General features: G+C 50.5%; 1 protein-coding gene and 1 long non-coding RNA gene across 5 annotated transcripts in view; one reads left to right on the forward strand and one right to left on the reverse strand.

The window, feature by feature from the left end:
- Positions 1-1,779: 1,779 nt before the first annotated feature.
- On the reverse strand, positions 1,780-13,282 carry LOC117071132. The gene is made up of 4 exons (XR_004432148.1): positions 13,094-13,282; positions 10,901-11,090; positions 3,600-3,810; positions 1,780-2,009 (listed from the first exon to the last, which is right to left on the reverse strand). It is a non-coding gene; the product is annotated as an uncharacterized LOC117071132 (long non-coding RNA).
- A 247-nt stretch (positions 13,283-13,529) lies between these two features.
- Positions 13,530-24,696, forward strand: part of CLMN (calmin) — a 129,334-nt gene continuing 118,167 nt past the window's right edge. For 3 of the 4 annotated variants that reach the window (XM_033191449.1, XM_033191452.1, XM_033191451.1), the window contains exon 1: positions 13,531-13,820. In XM_033191449.1, coding sequence (XP_033047340.1) covers positions 13,739-13,820 — 82 coding nt within the window. In that variant the 5' untranslated portion in view covers positions 13,531-13,738. Of the gene's footprint in view, positions 13,821-24,696 lie in introns of all 4 variants that reach the window. The other variant, XM_033191447.1, reaches the window with a different exon arrangement.

The raw sequence follows: 24,696 nt of genomic DNA on the forward strand, positions 1-24,696 counted from the left end.
CTGCAGAGCTTCTGCCAGAGCTCTTTCCCTAAGATTCACTGATGCTGTCAGAGAGGAAGACACGGACTCATGCCTCTGCGTTGGCTGGCCTAGATAATCTAGGATGGCCTCATGGGTGTGCTAGTTAGCGTCCTGTTGCTAGGGGCAGCTTGGTTCTCCTCCGTGTGGCCTCTTAAGGAGGCTAGCTTGGGTTCCTCCCATCAATGTCCCATCAATGTTTCAGAGTTCCAAGTGCCACAAAAGAGGGCAAAAGTCTGAATGCACGAGCACTTTTTAAGCCTCTGCCTCTGCCATGTTTGCTAATGTCCATTGGCCAGAGCAAGTCATGGCCAAGCTGAGAATCAAGAGGTGAAGAAAGGAACCCTACCTTGGCCGAGAGGAGTTACTGAGGCCATGTCTTTGTAAACAATCTACCACTCTGCCCCACCCACACCCCACACAGACAAGTTTCCCTGTTAGATATTCTCACCACTCCCTGACCTTTCTCTCCAGGGCATTTACCCACTGTAGTTGACTATTTGTACACTGAGTGGTTTGTTGTCTTTCTCTCCCATATCCCTGTTCCACCATGCGGGCGGGGACTGATGTGTGTCCGTCCGCGCCAAGCACAGTGGCTGCTACATAGTGGGTACCAGTAACTAGTGGTAAAGGAAGCAGGAAGGAGAGAAGGAAAAAAAGAAAAAGAAGACAGGGAGGGCGGAGGGAGAAATAGGGAGGAAAGAGGGCAGGACAAAAGTAGCGAAGGAGTCCTGGAACAATGGGGGCACTTCTTAGGCAGAGGACTAACTGGAATCTTCTCTGGGTAGTGGGTGACCTGAGCATCCCCCAAGCCCACTGCACTGCTTTTAGCCTCCATATCTTGGCTCCTCCTGCCCTCCTACCTGGCTACCCTCCCACCCTCTTTCCTCTGCTGGCTCAGCCCTGGGTTCCTTCCATGTGCATCTCAAGGGTCTCTCCCCACTCCCAACAGCTTCCCCTCGACCCCTTCCTCCTGAGCATCTGCCTGGCTCAGGCAGCTCCTCACACCCCCGCCTATTGCTGCCCAAGCTGTCCTGCACATGCGCCTCTCAACTGTGCTCCGCACCGGCCCTTTGAGAAATCTAGGACAGGCATATCGATCTTTCCATCCCATTGATGAGAACTCAGGTTCAGAGAGGCTCGATGTCCACGGTCACCCTCCAGGACCAGAGTCAGTCTGGTTCAATAGTCCCCAGACTATAATGCCTGTGGTGAGGCCTCAAGGCCCTGAAGGAGGGGGCTCCATCCTCTCTGTCTTGGTGAGAGTGGATGCCCATGCCAGAGCACCCAGGATTCTGACCTCTGGGCAGTGGCAGACAGAGGGCAGCCAAAAGGCCAGAGGCAGAGCCTACCATCTCCTAGCCCTCAAGGGCTTCTTCCAGAATGACTGGGCCCTAGGGCAGGCCTGCAGCCTCCCAGGTGACCCTTCCATGGCACCATGTCTCCCATGGAATGTCTTCTTTAGGAAAGAGATGAGCCCATTCTCAAAAGGGGAAGGGGCTTCCAAGGCCACGCAGCAAATTAGGGCAGCCCGAACTCCAGACTGAGGCTCCTGCTGCCCCTGCAGTCACATCCTGTCCTGCCTCACTGCCTTCCCAGCCCTGCCTCCTTCCCACCTTCACAGGGCTTGTGATCAACTGAAGGAGATTAGACTAGTTAGCGAGGGGCCACTTCCTCAATCCAGGCGCAGGAGGGAGGGGCGTGGTAGAGGGAGCAGACCCACCGAGCAGGTGATGGATCTCACAATAGGTATTTGCCGCGTATCGGTGACTGTCTTCAGAACTGCACCTCCGTCTACACTGCTTGATGTACATGAGTGTGCTGGTAGGTACATCCTGGGGATGGGTGCTTGAAGTAACATAATTAGGAAGCAGCTCCACATGGCAGTGAGCCTTGGATCTGGTCAATCATGGCTTTGCTAAATCGGCACTGGAGGCCGTGGCTAATCAGCATAGGAGATGTTGCCAGTGCCTTTTCATTGGTGAAATGAGCTGTACAAAAAAAATGTGGTTGGTTCCCGAGATCATGCAGTACCCTCCTCTCTTTGTGAACCAAGCTCAAGAAACCCCCCGGCTCCATCTGGGCCAACAGCTGCCCATTGAATAGAAGGCACTGAGTTCACTGGAAACCTCAGGGACTGCCTTCACCAGGGATCCTGCCCTCTCCAGGGTCCTGCCTTCGCTAGCGATATTGCCTTCAGAAAACGCTTGCACTTGCCTGGGAGTGACACTGGCGCTCAGGGTCTGGTCAGATGCCCCCAAGGACAGTGCATGGTCCTTGCTGCATGCCTACTCTGTGCCAGGAAACTCTCCACATCATGTACATATTACTTCATGAAAAATCACTGCTATCTGGGCCTGGTGGCTCATGCCTGTAATCCCAGCACTTTGGGAGGCCGAGGCGAGCAGATTGCCTAAGGACAGGAGTTTGAGACCAGCCTAGCCAACATGGCGAAACTCTGTCGCTACTAAAACTACAAAAAATTAGCTGGGTGTGGTAGCACATGCCTGTGATCCTAGCTACTCAGGAGGCTGAGACATGAGAATCACTTGAACTTGGGAGGTGGAGGTTGCAGTGAGCTGAGATCATAACACTGTACTCCAGCCAGAGTGACAGAGTGAGACTCTGTCTAAAAATAAATAAATAAATAATAAAAGTCACTGCCACCTCCATTTTACAAGAGGTACCAAGTGGATGTGTTGCATCCCCAGGGCCTCACAGGGAGGAAGTGGTGGAGCTGGTATTTGAATCCCGGCTGTTGTTTTTGTAAATGATCAAATAAATAATGTGAATGTACTGATCTATGATAAGCTAGCTGCATGAGATGGAGACTCAAACACAGACGAAGCCAAAGCTGAGACGCAGAATTTGCTGAGAAATCTCATTGTATCTCACAAGCGCAAACTGCTAAGCCCACCACATACCCAGGCTGTGCCGTCTGATTGAAGAGCCTGTGCTCTGAACACCATACAGCCTTCTTCCTGCAGCTGAGGAGCTGGAGGCCCATGGGAAAACAGGCTCTAGATGGCTGAGTTTCAATGGGAGCCTACAAGTGTCCCTCCCCAGCCTTGCACCTGCCATAGCTCCATCACCAAGAACCCATTCTCCCTCTGGATTCGGCCCTCCACCCTTCCCTCCCAGCTCACATGCTTGCCCCAGGCTACACTGAGCTCCTGGACCACACCAGGCAGTTTCACACCCAGTAGCTTTGCTCACCGGGCTCCCTTCACTTCCCTTGGCCATTGCCTACCAGGTAAACATCCACTTATCTTTCTTGGCTTCATCAGGCCTCATGACCTCTACCAACAGTACAACACTGGACAGCGGATGCCCTTTGGGACACACCAGTGTGAGGCCACCCTCACCCTGCTGTGTGACCTTGGACAAGTGACTCAATTTCTCTGAACATCAGTTTCCCCATCAACAAAGTAGGAAAATGGTGTCTACCTCATGGTTTGTGGTACAGGTTAGAAAAAATGCACATTAAGCCCCTGACAAGCCTTCTACTAAAAGCAAAACACGGTACTTACTTTTAGAAAGTTTTCCTGCCCTCTGCCCCAGTAGAACTGAACTCTACATACCTATATACATCTCAGACTCTGTGGACATAGTTGTGTCTTTTTTTGTTAGCACTTCTCACCAGCTGGCATGCTGTGTATTTTCCTCTGTTTATTTTCTGTCTCCTTCATCGCCGGACTTCATAAGGTGTAGCTCCTTGGGGGCAGGAATCTTGTCTGTCGTGTTCATCACTGGATTCCAGGGCTTGGAATGCTGCCTGGCACTTCGTAGGCCCTACATTAAAGTTGGTTGGTGAAATGAATGCACAAATAAAGGAATAGAAAAGTGAACAAATGAACCCATATCCACTTCCTGCATTAATCTACTCCATCAATCTGTCCCCAGCTCCCAGCACAGTAACTGACATGTGTGTTCGGCTTGGATTGTAGAACAAATCTTATCAATTCTTTGTTTATGCATTTATAAAACACAATTTCATGAAGCACTAAATCAGATCAGCACGAATGAAGCTTTCCAGACGGGCCCTGAAGCAGGATTCTCTTTCTTCATGTCTTGCTTCCTCAAAACTGGCCCGCATCATCCTCCCCAGCAGCGTAAGAACCGTCCAAACTGCCAACCACAGAATCATGAGCTAATTAATGAGACTGCTTTGAGCCACTGTGCTTTGCTTGTACATATGTTTGCCCCACTGCCAAGGCTAACTGATGCAACAGAGGAAGGGTTCCCCAAGGAGGGGACGGCTGAGCTAGATCTAAGCAACCAGAAGAAGACTAAGAGAAAGCAGTAAATTCCAGGTGGAAGAATTTGGAAGGCGTGTGTAGGAAAGTCATTTGGAAGGAGATAGGATAGCACTTTTTTTAAAAAAAAACACTTTATTGAACATCCAGCCAGAAAATGTACAATTGGCAAACTACCCCCTAGAGAATAACACACTTGTACAACCAGACCCATATGAGAAACAAAGCATGACCAGCACGGCAGAGGCACTCCTTACGCTCCTTCCCATTTCCCACCTCCCTCCAAAGCTAACCACTATCCTGACTTTTCTCATCACAGATTGTGTGTTTTTGAGCATTTTTTCAACAGGACTCTGCACTGTGCACTATTTTGTATCTGGCTGCTTTCACCCCATGTTAGGGTTGGGAGACTCATCCATGTTGTTCTCTCCTCCTCTTGATAAATTGTATTCCATTATTTATCCATCCTCCTCCTGATGGATCTTTGGGCTGTGTTGGTTATGGAGAATAACACTGCCATGAATACTCCTGACACATATTTCAAGGAATATATTTGTATACTTTTTTTCTTTTTTTGAGATGGAGTCGTGCTCTGTTGCCCAGGCTAGAGTGCAATGGCGTGATCTCGGCTCACTGCAACCTCAACCTCCCAGGTTCAAGCGATCCTCCTGCCTCAGCCTCCCAAGTAGGTGGGATTACAGGCCTGCACCTTCACACCCAGCTAATTTTGGTATTTTTAATAGAGACGGGGTTTTGCCATGTTGGCCAGGCTGGTCTCGAACTCCTGACCTCAAATGATCCACCCACCTCGGCCTCCCAAAGTGCTGGGATTAACAGGCACGAGCCACCATGCCTGGCCGATATTTGTATACTTCTGGTGAGTGCAGACTACCAGTGAAATTCTTGGGTCATATGGTTTGCACATAAAGCAGCTCTTTCGAGGAACTGAAGGGAACAGGTGGCTTGAAAGAGGGGGGGGAACTAATGAGAGGAGGGGTCAAACTTTCTCAAGCACTGTGAACATGGCAAGGAGGCTGATTTTCATGAGATGTGCAGAGGGAGGCCAAGGAGTGACATGCTCCGATGACATTTTAAGATCACCCTGGAGAGTGAGGTTGGAGACCACCATAGGGAACAAGGAAACAGGCAAGTGGTGGTGGAGGGAAACTAAGGGAGAGGTGACCATGACCTGGACCAGGGCGCCGTGGAGATGGAGAGGAGAGGATCGTGCTCTAGTTAGCTAGTACTGCATAATAGAGCTGAGCAGCTTAAAACTAAGCAATGGATTTTCTCCAAGGATTTTGGGGGTTGACTGAGCTCTGCTGGGCAATTCTTGTATGGGATCTCTCATGCTGTTGCAGTCAGGTGATAGCTGGGGCTGTAGCCAGGCCAAAAGCTCAGCTGGGCTGAAGATGAGCTCTTGTCCGAGGTGGTTTTCAATTACCTGCTTGGCTCCTGGGCTGAGATGGCTGAAGCAGTTGGGGGCTGGTGGGACCTATGTTACCCCATATGCAGCTGACTAGGCTTCCTCATAGCATGGCACTCTCTGATTTATTAAATGGAAGAAGCCTGTGACCGGAGTGAGTGTTCTAAGAGGCTAGGACAGACACTGCAAGGCTTCTTATGACCCAGCCTCAGGGGCCTCCAAATATTGCATCCACTACATTCTCTTAGCCAAGCAAGTCATTAAGTCCAGCTGAGGTAGGAAGCAGGACTCGACTCTGAAGGTGGGGCTCAGATACTGGACCAAACTGAGGACTAGCTGAAACAGGCTGGGACAGAAGCACTTCCCCATAAGACACCCCACCAGTGTGCCATGTGAGTTTACCATTGCTATGGCAACACCTGAAGGTTACCACCCCCTTCCATGGCAATGACCCAGCAATCCAGAGGTTACCACCCTTTTCCTAGAAATTTCTGCATAAACTGCCCCTTCATTTGCAATGTAATTAAAAGTGAGTATAAACGCGACTGCAGAACTGCCCCTGAGCTACTCTTCTGGGTATGCTGCCCATGGGGTAGCCCTGCTCTGCAAGGAGCAATGCCTTGGCTGCTGCTGTTGTATACTGCTGCTTCAGTAAAAGTTTCTGTTTAACACCACCAGCTCACCCTTGTATTCTTTCCCAGATGAAGCCAAGAACCCTCCCAAGCTAAGCCCCAATTCTGGGCTCACCTGTCTTGCATCACAGCCCAGTTTCCAGGGAGGAGAAACGAGATTCTCCTGTTTCATGTGAGGAGCAACACAGCCCTGTGGGAAGGGAAGGGTTGGTGGAGGTCCTCTTTGGATGACATTGGCTACCAAGGATGGATTTGGACTTTTTGTTGGGTTGGATAAAGGCTTTTCTTTTCTTTTCTTTTTTTGCTTTGTTTTAGAATTTACACGTTGAAATCAATTTGAACAGCAGGAAACATACATACTTTTCCAGCATAGCCACAGTGTTTGGGATGCTCAGGGGTCAGAGGCAGCAATGCCCCCAGCATTTCACACAGAAGAAACCTTTCTGCAGAGGGCAATGGAGAGACTTTTTGCTCCTGGCCTAACAGGGAAAACGTGCCCCTTGCGTTCTTGTTTACCTAAGACCAACAATTGACTGAAAGTATTTCTTAGTGAATTTCTAACTTGAATTATTCTCCTCAAAGGTTGCTGCTGCAGAGCAGAAAGATCAGACTTGGTTTCTGCAAAACATCTGGACTCCAGTTCCTTCTTGGCTAACCTAATGACTTATGTGACCTTCGGGACATTACCAAACTTTTTGTCCTTAGTTTCCTCATCAATAAAATCAGGATGATAACTACCTCCTTGGAAGAATTGTTGAGAGCATTAAATGAGATAATACATACAAAGCGCTTGACTCAATCCTTGGGAAACAGTGAGTTCTTGGTCAATGTCAGCCGCACAGTAAGTTAATAGATGCACAACAAATTTGTTGTAACTGAGTTGTCCACGCAAGGAATGTCAGCTTGAAGCGCTGGCTCAAGGATTTTATCTGTGCCACACTTTAGTATTTACTTATTTATTTAGAGATGGAGTCTTGCTCTGTCACCCAGGCTGGAGTGCAGTGGCATGATCTTGGCTCTCTGCAACCTCTGCCTTCTGGGCTCAATCAATTTTCCTGCCTCAGCCTTCCGAGTAGCCAGGATTACAGGTGCTCACCACCATGCCTGCCTAATTTTTGTATTTTTAGTAGAGATGAGGTTTCGCCATGTTGGCCAGGCTGGTCTCAAACTCCTGACTTCAGGTGATCCACCCTCCTCGGCCTCCCAAAGTGCTGGGATTATAGGTGTGAGCTTCCTGGGACTATCAGCAATAAAGTTTGCTTTTGATTCCAAATGTTAAAAAATTACATATATATATTTGTATATATATATAAAATCTGCAATGCTGTTGCAAATACCTCATATACAGTGCTTTCTCTCCCTCCATAGTATCCTATCTCTCTTCACATCTTTACATTGCCAATTTCTCACACTTTGTAGGTGGGAAAGTTTATCATTTGCTTCACTGGGAGATGTATACTCTTTAAATAGTGTTCTAATGTCTGCAAAAAAAAAAAAAAAATTAGCAAAACTGTCTCTAGGGAAGCAGCCTTTGACTGTTCAAACCTGGGAGAAATGAAGGGTTTTATTTGTGGAAATTGGGGCATCCGGTGCTGTCTACTTAGGGAAGCAGGATTTTTTTAACCACCCACCAACACCTACACACACCCAAAAAATTAATAAAATCTCAGAGACTATATTCATCTTTTACTTATAGGTAATCTCCCAAGTTCAGGGGAAGTTTTTCTTCCGAATGTTGTTCACTCTGTACCATGGAAATGATCTGAATCTTACCAAAGAGTCTCACTGAAACATCTCTTCTCTGTATGCACATCTTTGATCTCACACAATCCTTCCAGGTAGGGACACTGGGCCCCATTTTACAGATGAGAGCACAGAGGCCAAAAGAAATTAGGAACTTGCCCAAGGTCACACAGCTTGTGAGTAGCCACTTCTGTCTGCTGTCTACTGCGCCACACCCACCATCCTTTTGCCTGAGCCTGGATTCTTTTTCTTTTTCTTTCTCTTCTCTTCTCTTCTCTCTTCTCTTCTCTTCTCTCTCTCTCTCTTACCTTCTCTTCTCTTTTGAGACAGAGTCTCACTCTGTTGCCAGGCTGGAGTACAGTGGTGCAATCTCGGCTCACTGCAACCTCTGCCTCCCAGGTTCAAGCGATTCTCCTGCCTCTGCCTCCCAAGCAGCTGGGACTATAGGCGCGACCACATCCAGCTAATTTTTGTATTTTTAGTAGAGACAGGGTTTCACCATGTTGGCCAGGCTGGTCTCCATCTCTTGATCTCGTGATCTGCCCGCCTCAGCCTCCCAAAGTGCTGGGATTACAGGCATGAGCCACCGCACCTGGCTGAGCCTGGATTCTTTCTACTCACAGCACTCTCTCTGCTACCAGCCTTTGCATTATGTCCCACAGGATTCCTGGAGGTAGGCGGCAATGGGTGAGAAAAGTTTAGCGGGAAAACCTCAGCAGACAGGCTGGTGGCCAGCACTCCCAAGGCACAGATGAGACCCTGGCTGTCTTGAGGAGCTTGGCACTCAATGAGCATTAGGAGTTACTGCTTGGTGAAGTTTAAATATTTGTTTATTCATGTATGCAACGAACATTTACTGAGCTCCTACTATGTGCTCAGCATGGTACTGGGCTCTGGTGTTGCACAGATAAGTTAGACAGGTCTACTTACAAGGCATTCTTGAGGAGTTTGCAGTATAGTGGGCGTAACAGACATACAGAAGTCCTAGAAGCAAAAGCGTACGGACAGGGCGTTGCCAAATTCCTCAGCCAGCCGCCGGGTACTGCTGATTCTACTGTCTGAACAGCTAGAGAATCCATCTTCATGACCACCCCTCTGGCAAAGGCTGCCACTGCCTGACACCCATATCACCAAGGCCAGCAGGGCCACCTGACAGCCTGCCTCATTCCTCTGATCACTTCTCCACACCACAACTAAAGGGACAATCTGATTCCTGTTTATGTCCTCCAAAGGCTCCTTGATGTCCTTTCCATAAGGTCTAAACTGCAGAGCCAGGCTACACTGTAGAGAGTTGGACTCCCTCCTCAGAGGTGGATTCTGGGTCTTGTTCACAGTTGGGTGCTAGCACGGGGCCAGACCCTAGGTGACCAATGATTCCAGGGAATCTTTATGATATAGTGCAGCCTGGTGACATCATAATGCAAGCCCCCTGCCCAGGAGATGTTTTTGGTCCATGTGAAGGATAATCATTGGTCAGTCTAGCTAGGATCCACTATAATCACTTAATCGGACTGAATTTGAAATTTCTAGAGATTTTTATATGCTGGTGAGCATTCTGATTTGAAGGAGTTAAGACGTTAAAAAAATACGACATAAACATATGACTAATACCACTTGCTAAGCATCAGTCTGGCCCATAGCAGGAACCTTTATGCAGTCATATTTGGGAGAGATGCGGGTAGGCAGTAAGAGCTACAGGACAAAGACTGGTTTTGCCTTGCTCTGTGATCTTGGGCGGGTTACTTAGCAGCTTTAAGCCCCATGTAAAACTGATCCCTGCCTCCTTGGCCTCATGAAGTCACTGCAAAGACCAGATGAACACTAGCTAAGGGCTGTCCAAACCCTAAAGGGTTGTACACATGTGAGGGCTTGAGGCCATGACCAGAGAAGGCAGCATCTCCCTTGCCAAAACCCCCAACACACTCCTCTCCTGGAAGTGGCTGGGAGGGTGCACTGGGGTCATCTTCACTGTCCTTTTGTTTTTTTTTTTTTTTTTTTTTGAGACAGAGTCTTGCTCTGTCGCCCAGACTGGAGTGCAGTGGCGCAATCTCGGCTCACTGCAAGCTCCGCCTCCCGGGTTCACGCCATTCTCCTGCCTCAGCCTCCCGAGTAGCTGGGACTACAGGCGCCCGCCACCTCGCCCGGCTAGTTTTTTGTATTTTTAGTAGAGACGGGGTTTCACCATGTTAGCCAGGATGGTCTCGATCTCCTGACCTCGTGATCCGCCCGTCTCGGCCTCCCAAAGTGCTGGGATTACAGGCTTGAGCCACCGCGCCCGGCCCACTGTCCTTTTGTTCCTCAAAGTGGGTCTGGGATGAGGAGATGCAAACCTGTACCTGGGTTTCCTGCCAGAATTGATCAGTTCCCATAAGCAGAGGCAGGAAGACCATTTGGCCATCCATCATGAGACAGGTTGCAGGGAATCTGGACCTGTCTGGACCATGTTTTAGAAGCCCTTACATGGGAAGAGATGTTAGACTTAGTGATCTTTAAGGTTCATTTCGGGGATTCTCTACAATTCTCTGACTTCAAGTCCCTTCCCTCAGCAGAAATCAGTTTTAAACAATGACAAGGATTCTAGCAGGATTGGTCAACTTCTACAAACTCCAGTTTCTGGAAACTCCCAGGAAGCCAAGCCTTCAGGCAGAATACTTCTCCTTCCCCCAAAAAAAGTGCAAAAGAAAAAGAGTACTGTTGATTCATGAAATATGCCAAATACCTAATTCCTTCTGAAAGTCACACACCTTTCTTTCCCAGCCAGAACTCCCGATCCAGGAGGCTGTTACACACCCAGAGGAAGGGACATATCATAGATTGTTATGTACCTGGTTCCCAAAAGCAGATGCTTTGCCTACTGCACATATGCAAACTTCTTCTTTATCACCTTTCCAGGAGTGTACTGGGGCCTTGGACGTGAAGGTCAACTGTGTTTTCACGTTGGTCCACTGCTTTCTGGGTTCAGGCCCATAGTGAGAGTCATTCATTCATCCACCCATTTAATGTTGAGACCTCTCCCTGTGCCAGATACACAGCAGTCCTTGTTTTCATGTACTTCACAATTTATTGGGGAAAATCTTCAAGTAAACATAGTTATAGTAACACAATTATGGGGAAACAGAATTGCAGAGTTCATGGAATATTATGTGATTGTACCTAATATTATGGGAATTGTACAAGACAGGCACCCAGCTGGGCCTAGTGGTGTTGAAGTCTCTGAGGTGCACATCATCAGGCAGCAGTAAGCTAGGTAAAGGGGAAGTGCAGGCAGCAGGGGAAGGACGTTTCAAGGGGGCAATTGAGCAAAGGTCTGGAAGTGACTGGATGTGGAAAGGACCTGCGGCAGCTCCACACTGCTGGCTCAAAAAAAGTGTACAGCCAGGATTGAGGGGCACAGATCAATCACAGATGACTTTTGTGACCCACTGAGGGGCCCAGAGACACTGGAGGAGACAGGGGTGATATTGACACATGAGTTCAATGAATATTCAAGTACCTTTTAGAGGCCAGCCTCATGCTCAATACTGGCTTCTATTGCTTTTTGAAAAACACCTAACATTCTTTCCACCTTACTGCAAAGCAAAGAAGTTCTTCAGGCTGAGAGTCGTCCAATATCTGGTATACAGTTGGTGCTCAGTCAATGGCGATCATAGTCCCTCCCTGCCAGGGAGCTGTTGCTGCCTGGATAATGTTCCCTAAATGACGTGGCTGTCCATTCCCAGGATCAGTCATCTTTGCATCATGAAAAATGGCCCATCCCTGTAGCTAACATCCACAGGGCACGTCGCTTAAAGACAGATTCCCTGTGACCTGTCTTAAGATGGAGAACAAGGCTGATTCTCTTAGCTCTGTAAAGAAAATGGTTTTCAGCACAACTTCACCCCACAGCAATTATGGAAAATAAATTGAAGTGTAAAAACAGGGAGACAGCTAGCAGATGGGGCAAAATTAGCCTGGCTGCTACTACCACACTGGCTCCACACGTCGCAGAAAGAGATCCTGCTCCCTGGAGTGTGAAATGACCACAAGATTAAGAATCAAGGCAGCGGGGAGGAAGCTTCTGCCTGAAGCCCAAGCACCCAGGAGCCCCTGATGGGGCCTCCACTTCTGTCTCCACAGATGCCACCTTCCCCCACCCAAACTGCTGTCCCAGTGGTGGTTCCTCGCCTCCTTCGGGGCTCAGCTCCAAGGTCAGCCTTGGAGCTGCCCTCCACCCCCATTCACAGTTCCTTAACCCAAACTGACTTTCTCCTTTCTGGAGTCCACTTTAGAAATCTCCTTCCCTTGTTTAATGGCTACCCGAAGCCCCTGCCCCCATGGATGACTCACTCTCCTTCAGGGCCCTGCCTCAAGGGCACAGGTCTGCCCCTCACGGGGACCTCCATAGCTACTGGGTAATGAGTGAGCAGCGGGGTTTCCCAGATTCATTGCTGTGAACAGAGCAGTGATGCACCTAGGTGCATGTGTTTCAACGCCCTGTGAGCCCTGTTCATTTTTTCCCCCCTCTTGGAACCCTGAATATTTAGAGTCATTGTCTTTGTGGTCTTAGTTGTCACAGAAAGGGACCAAGCGCTGAGCTGGGAGCAGGGGGCTGGGACTTCCTGCTCCTAAGTAATTCCTCAGCCCTGGGCAAATTCGGTAACTGGAGGGTCTCACTTTTAAGGAGTGTAAACCACATGGTGGGCCCCAAACAAGATAAGATCCTGGAATTCTCTAGAGTTCAACAGTGGAGGTGGGGAGGGAGGGGACCGGAAGGCCTGTCCTGGCATTTTCAGTAATTTCCACAGGAAGTTCTGTCCTGGCATTTTCAGTAATTTCAAGTGACCCCAGGGACGGTCACTTGGAGACTCGGTGACCAGAGACCCCACAGCGTCCCCCAGGTCTTAGGAGTTGGCCTGCTTCTTGCTCTTTCCTAGCAGCTGGAGTCACATCACTGGACCGGAAAAGGCTCCTGGTATCTAAACCAACGAAGAAGGCCCTTCCCCCACAGACCGCCACTTTGGAGACTCCCACAACTTTACCTCTACACTAGTATAACCCCCGACCCAGGCCCTCGACGCTCCCCACGTAGGGCTCCCAGGATTCGGGGATAGGTAGGACTCGGGTCCTGGTCCCTCCAAGTGGGGGTTGCCTCTCGAGAGTGGGCAGGGGACACGGAACCCGCGGACGGGGCGTCTTATCCCGGACAGGAGGGAGGCGTTGCCTCCTAGACCAGGTACTGAGACCCGGGTTGCGTCACCTGGCCCACCGCCTCCTGAGACATCACAATCTGGGGGCCGGGACCCGCCTCATCACCACCGGTTTGTAACCAAACAATCCAACGAACAAACACCCCGGAAAGAAAAAAAAACAAACTGGCCTGGCCCAGCCTCCCGCCCCTGCCCCGCCCTGCCCCGCCCCTCGCCCCCCGGGGTCCCCGCCCCCGCACGGGGGAGTGAGCGCGAGCCCGGCGCCCCGCACCCGCCGCCCCGCGCTCGCTCGCTGCCAGCCCGCGGCGGGGGCGGCCCCGACCGCGCCGCCCGCCCCGCCCGCGCCCCGCCCGCGCCCGCCGCGGCTCCAGCTCCGCGGCGCCCTCGCCGGGTGCGTGCCGCTCGCGCGCCCGCCCGCCAGGCTCTCCGCGCCCGCCGCCCGCGCCGCGCTGGCCCGGGCCCTTCCGCCCGCGCTTCATGGCTGCACACGAGTGGGACTGGTTCCAACGCGAGGAGCTCATCGGGCAGATCAGCGACATCCGAGTGCAGAACCTGCAAGGTAACGCAGCCCAGGCTCGCCCCGGGATCGTCCGGCCGGGCGCTCGGGGAGCCCGGGGCGCAGCTCAGACACTTGGCAACTCCCCCGCGCCGCCCCCGCTCGCCGGCCGCTAGTTGTTTCTGTCACTTGCCTTGGGGTGGGAGGCTGGGGTTGGACGCCCGCCCTCAAGCCCCAGGGCGGCCAGCTCCGGCCAGATTTACAGTTGCCCAGGGGGTGGGGCGCTACACGTGTGTGCGTTGAGGGGAGAGGGCTCTCATTTTCATTAGGGGGAGGTCACCACCCCCTCCAGCCACCGCTGCGAGTTTGGAGAAGTTTGTACGTGGGTTGTTGGGGGCGGTGGCCCAGGTCATGGAGGGGAGGAGACAGTGCGACTCTGTGTGTGTGTGTGTGTGTGTGTGTGTGTGAGTTCGCGCACTTCCTAAGTACCTTCGAGGCAAGGGGAATTGAATGGTGGGCGGCGCCTCAGGGGGGTGATTTGGGGAGAGGGTGCCAGGGGTGCGGATCGGATCGGCGGGGTCAGGCAAGCACCCAACTCCAGCGGCCTCTTTGCTTAGGGAGCTGCCTCTCCCCTGCAGGATCAGGACTCCAAATGGGGAGAGGGCGAGAGCCCCCCCACCCCAACTCCGACCCCGCCTGGGCACAGGACATTGGGACCAAGGCGTCTACCTGGGAGGTAGCTGAGAAGAGGTGAAAAAGAAACTCCAGTGGTGGAGAGTGGCTGGGGGTGGCGGTGCCACACATGAAGTGTGTTTCTCTTTCAAAAGAATTTATTCAATGTGGAAACTTAGAAAGCACACAAATATTGGAAGGAAAAAAGTCACCCATAATTTCCCCCCCACAACCTACCTACCCAAAAGAGAACTATTCTTCATGGAGCTGTATCTCCAGCTTCTTTTTTTTTTTTTTAAATGTGTGAACTTTGCAGAACTAGACAAAACACCACTTCTGGCCCTTCTTCACCCACATTGACCTGTGCAGGTGAAGTTTCTGTAAGCTGCTTCCCCTGCAGGCTTGGGTTTCTAGAGAGTTCAAGATTAGGAGTGGCTAGGAGCTGGGAGGCCTGGGCAGAGAGGCGATGGGGCTGTGGGTGCCCTCCCCCAGTGAGGGCAGCGACTTTACTGTTGGAGGGCAGAGAGCCCCAGCCGCTGAGGGATGGCTGAGCAGTCAAGTTTAAACATTACACCTGATTGAATGTTTCCTGGGAGCCTAGGTGGATCTGCCCCGTCCCTAGGTTGGGCAAGGACAGCACTGGCAGAGGTGACCTCAAAAGGAGTGGGGAGCCTCCTGGGGTGGACACTGAAAACTGAGTTTGCTCTGTGCCCGTCTGATCTCTTCTGGCTGTGATTTGTGTTAAAGGAGGAGGCTTGGGCTGGGGTTGTTGAAAGTGATCTCTTTTGATAATAAGCCAAGTGCCTGGATCCTGTTGCCTGAGAAGAACTGACATCCTCTTTGGGAGTGGGCATTAGTGTCTACTGAGATGCGGTCTTATTTGGACTGTCAGGGTGTGTGTGTACCTGTCTTTCTTAGGCAATCATTGAGTGTTTAATAAGCACATACTAACCAATGCTTGGTGTAACAAGTTCCTGCATTCCTCTAGGATTAGCTCCTGGTTTAGAGAAGATTGACTGTTGTGAAGAGATGCCCCACAATATGAGCATTAGGTTACAACCAGAACAGTGGGAGAAGGTTTCACAGAATAGGGACAATTTGAGATGGGTCCTGGAGGTTGGGTAGGAGTTCACTGAGTAGGCTCCTCTCCCTGGGCTCCCAGTGAACTGTCCTCACTTTTAGGCAAATGCCAGTTACAACATAAGCATCAACAGGCTTTGCCATTAAAAAAATAAACTTTTAAATTTATGTATATGTTTAAATGTGCACTTATTCTTAAGTTCAACAAAGCTGTATGTATGGGTACATCTATGTAACAACCACCCAGATCAAGGTGTAGATTTCCAGTAACCTAGATGGTGGTTTCATCTTCTTTCGCAGCCAGTAACACTGCCCCTGACCACCAAGGGAACTAACTTGATCTTCATTACTGAAAATTAGTTTTGCCGCTAGAACCTGATATACAGTTGGATCACACAGTGTGTACTCTGGCCTTTTTTGGTTTTCAGCATTGTGCTGGTGTTATTCTTCTGTGTTCTCGACTGTGTCTGGACTTCCTTTTCTTGTTGAGTGCTATTCCATGGTATGGATGCACCACCGCTTGATGATCCATTCACCTGTTGAGGGTCCTTTGGGTTGTGTGCGTTTTGGGGCTGTTATGAATGAATGAAGCTGTCCGTGTCTTTGGGGGGGCATTAGCACTGTAGAGTTACCGTGTTGGATTTTGTGCTTTGCTTAGCATTGCTGAGAAGAGGCGGGGAGTGGAGTGGGGCAGGCATCTGTCTTCTCTTGATTTTTCCCTTCGTTAGTCTCTTGACCGAATGCTTAATAGGCGTTTTCTCTCTTTGCTCCTGTGGTACTCAGGAAGTCTCAGCCAAAGGGCCAAGTCCAGAAGGTGCTCCACGCCGAGCTTAGAGCATCTGCCATAACTGGCTGTCGGATGTCAGCTGGCCCCAGATGTGCCTGGATGATTGGCTTTGGGGGCCACAAGCAGGGGCCTTGTTCTTCTGAACTCAGTGCAGGGGATAGTCAAGTTAAGGGAGGCAGGAGGAGTCCAGGCAGAGGGGCTGCCATTGAAGCTGTGTGCCTGCTTACAGCACAGGTAGTCGCAGTTGTCGTGGCGATGGAAGGAGGGCTACCATGGGATCTTAGGGATCTGTAATCATAGGGATTGAGAAGGATTCCCGGCCTCCATCTGCAGGCAGCAGCTGCTGTCAGGGTCAGGCATTCCTGATTCTTTTCAGAAAGCTTTGACTGTCTTGGGGCCCGGGATGGGGTGATCCTGGGGTCATTAATGAGGGGTAGCCCTGAGGTTACAGCCTCTGGGATATTACATTTCAGGGAAGAACAGTTTTATAATAGAGCTATATCTTTTCATATATCCATATGTTTAAGTTGACTTAGATGTATCTTGGGCTCTGCTCACTTGCTCATCCGAGGCTTTTATCTCTCACGCTGAACAGTGGGATTCTGAAATCCATGCAATATGATTGTGATGTCATAGATCATCCCCCAAAAAACATTGGAATGAAGATTTCCAGACCTGTCTTTGGAGGTCAGGGTGAGCTGGGCAGAGTGGGGGCCCCTCCCAAGAGGCCTGCCGCTCACCTTCCTGTGGCTGAGCAGTTGCAGTTCTCATGGATATGGTCACATGCGTAGCTCAAAAAGACCTTTGTCAAGGAGGAGCCCTCTGGCAGAGCATGGACACGTCCCTCTGGGCAGACTGCCTGTGCCACCCTCACAGGGTCTCTTGCAAGGAAACGGGGGTGGTCCAAGCTGTTGACCTTTTTGGAGAGGAGAAGATAGAATTGCAGGATGCTGGCAGCCTCTGCCAGGTGGTCCCCGCTTCCTTGGAGCCATGTGGGAAGGCAGGGACATATTTTCTAGAATTGACGTTAGAGGTGGTGAGTTAATAGGTCTGTGCCTTAGTTCCCTGCCTGGCTGTTGGCTACAAGGGCTCCGGTGTCCTTCCAAAGACAAGCTACTCTGGCTGCCCCCTCTCCCTGTTTGCCTGAACCTCGGGGTCCAGCTCAGTATTCCACCAGTTCTGGGGATCACTGTACTGTTGGACAAAAAGGGGTGTCAGGCCAGGATTTAAAGAAGACTCCATTCACGTGGGAAGCCTCCACCACCCAAGAAACCCACAGCCCTTCTCTGAGCAGTTTAGCACATGTGTGTCGAGCACGTAGCATCTTGCAGACATTGGGGAATGAAAGCTGGTTCTAGTCTCTGCCTTTCAGGAGCGTGAAACTGTCATGGGCACCCAGCCAGACTGGAGATTGAATTTTCTGATTCTAGCAGTGCAGAGGTCAGTTCTGCTTTGGGCCATCCCCTGTCGTTCTGGTACTTTTGGGGTTTGATGCTGTAATTCTTGACCTGGACTTTGAAGGCCAAGCAGAAACTTGACTGCGTAGGTTCTGGGTTGCATAGTGCAGAAGGGAGAGAAATTATTGGAATCCCCTCAAGGCAGGCTCAGAGGCAGGGCAGGGCCCACGTTTTCAGAAGGATCAGCCCCGGCCCATGTGGCCCACTTTCTCCTTTTGTTCCACTGGCTCAGGCCCAGGCGCAGGTGTTCCTCATGCGAGCTTGGACTCCGCAGTGACTGACTTCTTTACTGCTTTCCACCCACCACCCGGCCACTCCAGCATGTTGTTGCTAAAGCCACCAGTAGGTTTTGTGACCTACAGCAGAGCTTCCCAACCCGTGAGCTAAGGGCGACACAGTGGGGGCCTGGGCAGCTCTTTGGTCCACCCCAGGACAAATAGTAACATGGTCCCATGTCACCATGAGAAGAAGGCTGGGTTGCACTGGCTTACAGGATGAAGTCCAAGCCCCTTGACTGGCTGTTCAAGGTCACCTGTGGCCTGGCTCAGGATGCCATGCCAACCTTCTCTCCCATAACTCCCCAACACTTCCTGCCCCCACAGCCTGCCCCTCCAGTTCCTTATCACCTCATCTTTACCTCCCTATCTCTAGACCCTCCTTTCACACAGCAGTGGAGCACGCAGCGGTGGGGTGGGATGCTGCCATGGTCACTGTTATCCAGCAGCCAGAGAAGGGATGAAGGCAAGTGGGGACTGTTCCCATTCCCACCTCTGCCAGCTCTTAGAGGGCACAGCAAGTGCACCGAAGGTTTCTATATAAAAACTCAAAGAAAACCAAATGCACAGGTTTCATGTCAAGGAACTACCTGCCAGGGCACTACCCCTGGGGCTATGTGCTTGGTTCTAAGGGATGAATCATCTTGTAGAAAGTGTCTTCCTGGCTGTGGCTGGGTTCAGGCCACGGGCTTTGAGTTCATTCCTGATTACAGGCAAAAGGCCATGTTCTAGTGCCAGCTCCATCCCTATCTCATGGTGTGGATTTTTCTCGAGGGGCCTTTCCAGGTGGAGCATTGTGCAGCTGGGGAAGCCACAGCCAAGATTCAAAGGTTGAAGGCCTGAGCCAGGGTCCTGGCTTTGTTGCCAACTTGCTGTGAGATTCTGAAAAATCTCTCTCCCTTGCTGTTCCTTAGTTTCCTCATTTGCAAAATGAGAGGGTTGGTTTATCTGGGGCTCAAATCCACCCCTGGGAAGGTGGTCAGGGAGTGGCGGGCCTGGGCAGGTGCCCACCTAAAGCTGTCTGCATTCCATTCCCTGGCATGCATGAGTGATGGCTGGTGTGTGACTCTGGGCTCTAGTAAGCACTGCTGGCTGCATCCTAGATTCTTTTCACTGTGGAGTGCTGGAGATTCACTTCTACCAAGCACACATGGTCAATGATGTCCATTCTTGGCTTGTCCTTGGCTGTCAAGTTGAAGTTACCTAGGGAGGTTTAGTGGCCAGCCGGCGATCAGGATGAACAAGGGGCTCTGGACTCCGCCCATGTATGTTTGTACCAAGGAACAAGAGTGTTCAGGGGCCAGGTCAAACAGAAGCCCATCTCGCAAATGGCTTTTCAGCAGGGAGAGGGAAGCCCTCAGTCCAGTTGGCAGGAGAGCTAGGAAGAGGTTTCACCACTGAATCAGGTGTCAGCAGCCACGACTTTGCATCAGAGCAGCCCAGAGCTGCCTGCTGGCCCTACAGCCTCATGAGAGAGGCGGCTGTCTTACCAGATCTACAGCTCTGGAGAATCAACCCTTTGCCCAAGAGACCCAGATTTCATCAACTGCCCTCCCTGACCTGTGGAACACTCTGGCATTTAATTTTTCACTGGAATAGCTGAGGCTCTGGACAAAGTCCCTCTGCCCAACAAGCCGTAGATCACATCTGCCCTATGTCTGAGGGGAAGAGAGAAAAATAAAGTAATTGTCTTTTTTGTGATTGAACCATTAAAAGTGAACTCCCCGTTCCCATGGAAACCTTTTTATAAATTTTTTTTTCTTTCCTCATGCCTCTTTTTCTTTTTTTTTGTTTAAACAGTGGTAGATTGCGTTAGTCACAGAAGGAATTAGAGGCAGCATCAGAAATCATAAGTGCAGCATCAAAAAATCTTGGACTTTTTCTTTCTTTCTAGGTCTTCTTTTCCTACTTTCTTTCTATCAGAGTAGGGATTTGCAAATCATGGCCCACAGGCCAAATCTGGCCCGCAACCTCTTTTTGTGAATAAAGTTTTATTGGCACATAGCCACACCCATTTATTTGCATATTGCCTATGGCTGCTTTTGCAGGACAAGGGAACAGCTGAGTAGTTGAGGCAAAGAAGTACCCACAAAATCAAAACTGTGTATCATCCAGCCCAGTGTAGAAAAAGAGGAAGATAGAAATGGAGAAAGTGTTAGTAAAATGCTCTCAGCAAAAGAAAAGGGGTGTGTGTATGTGTGTTTTTTATTTTTATTTTATTTTTTTGAGACAGAGTTTCACTCTTGTCACCCAGGCTGGAGTGCAATGGCACGGTCTTGACTCACTGCAACCTCCGCCTCTTGGGTTCAAGCAATTCGTCTGCTTCAGCATCTTGAGTAGCTGGGATTACAGGCATTCGCCACCATGCCCGACTAATTTTTGTATTATTAGTAGAGACAGGGTTTCACCATGTCAGCCAGGCTGGTCTCGAACTCCTGACCTCAGGTAATCCACCCGCCTCGGCCTCCCAAAGTGCTTGGATTCCAGGTGTGTCACTGCACCAGGCCGTGTATGTGTATTTTTTGTGTGTATCTGTGTGTGTGTGTGTGTGTGTGTGTGTGTCAGAGATGTTTTTGCTAAAGTCAGCTACTCTGCCTTGGAACAGCAGCCCAGGATGAAAACCATCAAGATGCCCCCACATCCCAGAACTAAGGCGTTGTCTTGGAACCACTGCCATGTGCCTCCCACACTTGCCTGGTCATTGTTATCCCACGTCTGGTTCTATCCAGAAGAAAACCCCAACATCTGTGGTACAAGGGATCACTCTTCTTTCCAGCAGGAAGATGTGAATATAGTGGCCTAGGAGGCTGGAATCAGGTTGGTGGGGTGAGGCCGGAGTAGGAAATGTGTCCTTGTCAGCAAGCATCAGGCTGCTATGCAGAATACGGCAATCTGGAAGATTTCCTGTAGGAAGTTAGGAACTGTATTTTCTAAACCTAGACCCAGGGCACGTGACAAGTAGAAGACGCTTCTGGTGATGACAGTAGGAAATGCTTGTTGTATGTGTGACAGCCCAACCTTCTCCAAAGGGTGTCTTTCTGCCTGGGGTACATTTTGAACCTGCTTTAGAAATGGGCTTACCCACTGGAAGCCTGGTCCTTTGGTCAAATAACAGTTGTCGAGTCCTCCTGAAATTCTGGGAGCTGGGGATGGAGGGATGAGTGAATGGGATACACTAGGAGTTCTCAGTACAGAGAGGACAGGGGTATGGTGAGGTTGAGAACAGCGTGTAGGAACTGTGGGGTCCTGCAGGAGTGTAGGGTGGGGAGGGAGGCGCAGTCCAGCCTTGAGGGGGATATTTGCACAGCTGGACTGCCCTGTAGGTTTCTCTGTAAGTTTGGTGGAGAACAGGATAGTGGCAACAGGCCTGAGCTGAGAGTGTACACACCAGGGCTCTGGTCACGGGGCTGCCACCACCTGACCACAGAACCCCGGGGAGGCTTCCTGACAGAAGGCAGGAGAATGGGACTCAGGGGAAGGAAGAGGCCCACGTGAGTCACAGACTGTCTACCCAGGAGGCCAGAGAACGTGGTGATGTCATGTCACAGTGGTTGCCTCTATGTTCTGTATCCCTGGGATGAAGAAGGTGGCAGAAGATGGGGCACAGAGGAGAATCTGTCCCATAAACCCACGGGGTAGGGGAGCTTGTGGTGGGGCCATGGGGTCAGGGAGAGTCCCACCAAGCTCCTCAGCAGGACGGAAGCCAGGGTTGGGTCAGGGCATGCAGGATGGTGCGTCCCAGATGGGCCCATGCAGTTGACCTTCACCTTGTATTTCTGTCCCTCTTTTTATTTGGTTCCCTTGTGTTCTCCTGCTTCTTGGAGATTGTGGTCCAGTGTCCCCAAAGCACAGAAAAAGCAAGGAGGATTTGGGGAATTTATAGAAGCCTTGGGGTCATTAAGATTTGGGGAATTTACAGAAGTCCTGGGGTCATTTTGGTGTCGACCAGAACTGCTTTCATCTCCTGCAGAGCTGCAGACCTCCAGTCTAACTGGAAGGACCCCAGGGCTCCGATGGTGGAAGCACGCCCCACTCCTGCTTTCCTCTCCTGGGGGGTTCTGCATGCAGCCAGGAGCCTTTGCGATATTTATATTCCTCTCCTTTTTAAAACTATTTTTAATCCTCTATGGTATGACATACTTAAAAGCAGTGTTCTGAGCCCTTCCAGCTGAGAACTGGGGCGGCGGGTGGGGAGGGGGCTCGGAGGTGACCTGCCAATCTGGTGGTGGAGGAACCTGAACCTTCAGATAGCACTGTTCACGCGCCTCTTCCCTTGCCTGCCGTGTCCCGTCACTCCTGGCCCTGAATGTCTGTCACACTTGGGCCCTCCCATGTTTGCCTCCTTTGCACACATTCTCCTTGTTAATTGCCACGACCACTGTCTACCCTACCTCCAGTGCCCTTGTCCTGCTCCAGCCCTGCAACCTGAAGAAATTTCTGGCAGCCCGTCCATCTCTCCACCAGGGCTCTTTGCCCTCGGGCAGAAGCACTGCTGTGTGCTCTGCCCCCATCTCTCCTGGCCTTCCTTGAAGGAACTGGGCCACAGCTGCACCCAGGTGTCTTCTGGGTTCGCCCATAGGCCACGCCCTTGCCCCTTTCCTTTGTCCACACAGTGCTTTCTGCAGAGAATGACTGTAACATGCCCAGAACAGCCTCTTTGGGCCCTGTCTGTGCCCTCCTGGGCAGAACTCACAGTCCTGGGGTCTGGACTCCCAGGGGCTTCACAAATGCCCTCTGAGCCCGCCTCTGAGTGGAACCCAGAGTGGAGTGTATGCATCTTTGTCCTGCGAGCCCCCAACATGGAGCAGGTCTTCAGAACCGTTATAGGCTGGACCATGCCTCCCCTGCGAGATGTCCACATCCTAATCCCCCAAACGGGTGAATATGTCCTCTTGGTAAAAGGGACTTGGCAGATGTGATTAAGTGAAGGATCTTGAGATAAGGAGATTATCTTGGATTATCCAAGTGGACTCAACTAATTACAAGCCTCCTTCTAAGAAGGAAGCAGGAGGGTCAGAGAGAGAGGGAGAGAGGAGATGTGATCATGGAAGCAGAGTTGAGAGCGGTGCTGCTGCAGGACGGGGCCAGGAGCCAAGGAATGCAGGGGCCTTGTGTTAGGCTGTTTTTGCATTGCTCTAAAGAAATACCTGAGGCTGGGTAATTTATAAAGAAAAGAAGTTTAATTGGCTCACGGTTCTGCAGGCTGTTCAGGAAGTGTGGTGCCAGCATCTGCTTCTGGGGAGGCCTCAGGAAGCTTTCAATCATGGCAGAAGGGAAGGGGAGCCAGCGCAGGGCCCACCTCCAACACTGTGGATCACATTTCAACCTGAGATTTGGAGGGGACACACACCCAAACCATATCAGGCCTCTACAAGCCAGAAGAGGGAACACCTGGATTCCCCTTTAGACTCTCCAGAAGGAACACAGCCTTGCCTATAACCTTGGTTTTAGCTGGTAAAACCCATTCAGACTTCTGACCTTCAGAACTAGAAGAGAATATATTTGTGTTGTTTTCAGCCACTAAGCGTATGGTAATCTGTCACAGCAGCCATAGGAATCTCATACACAAATAAATAACAAATGGCTGTCAAGCCTTCTCCGCTTCCATAGAATAGACACATTGGGGAGATATTTGCACAGCTGGACTGCCCTGTACGTTTCTCTGCGAGTTTGGTGGAGACCAGGGTGGGGGCAGCAAGCTTTAGCTGAGAGTACACAGACCAGGGCTGTGGTCACAGGGCTGCCACCATCTGGCTGGAGAACTCGGGGAGGCTTCCTGACAAAGGGCAAGAGTGGGCTTTAAGAGGAAGGGAGAGGCCAGCATGAGCCAACCAACTGTTTACCCAGGAGACCAGAGAAGGTGGTGGCGTTGTGTCATGGTAGTCTCTCATCTATGCCCTGTGGCCCTGGGACAAAGAGGGTGGCATTGTAGTGTCCTCTAGTTGCATACACTGTTGTGTGGATTCTGGGACTGGACATGTTCTGGCAGCAGTAACATCTCTGTTCTAATCCTTGTGTTCTTTTGGAGTGGAGATACATGAACCCTGGAAATGCCGTTACCCCAGAGCGAGCTGAGTCCTGGTTGTGTTGGGTAAGCAATCTTCTACTTGATGTGAAATATGTTTGTTTAGAAAACAAGAGAACATCATTAAAATACGGTTCTATAGACAGTTTCCAAGTTTTCATTTTATTATATCACATATTGAAAGTCCCAGGCTAGACATGTAAGCTACGAGGGACTTCAATTGCCAAATAATGGGAAAAAAGTCCTAATCCTACCTCACTGTTTCAGTGCTGTTGAATGATGTCATCTGTGTTTCCAACCTCCCTGGCCTCCCTCTCCCTCCTTGGCTGAACACGGGATTAGCCCCACAATTTTCATGGCCCCAGTTCCCTTGTTGTCTCGTGGTAGGTTTGTGAAACCAGTAATGATCATGGATAACCACACTTCCCATTTTTTTTTCTTCTGTTTCTACTTATTTTTATAAAACAAGGATGAAAGGCAATCAGACATTCCAGTAATACTCCAAATATATGGCTGTGCGGCTGAAAAAGCTCCCCCATGCATGCACACGGCTTCTTCCTTGTCAGATCACACTGGGGGAGTTGCAACCTGAGTTATAGAAGACAATCTGTGGTATTGTTGTTGTTGCAGTATGTATAATATA

The sequence above is a fragment of the Trachypithecus francoisi genome, unplaced genomic scaffold (genome assembly GCF_009764315.1).
Source record: "Trachypithecus francoisi isolate TF-2019V2 unplaced genomic scaffold, Tfra_2.0 Lachesis_group3, whole genome shotgun sequence".
Taxonomy (NCBI): domain Eukaryota; kingdom Metazoa; phylum Chordata; class Mammalia; order Primates; family Cercopithecidae; genus Trachypithecus; species Trachypithecus francoisi.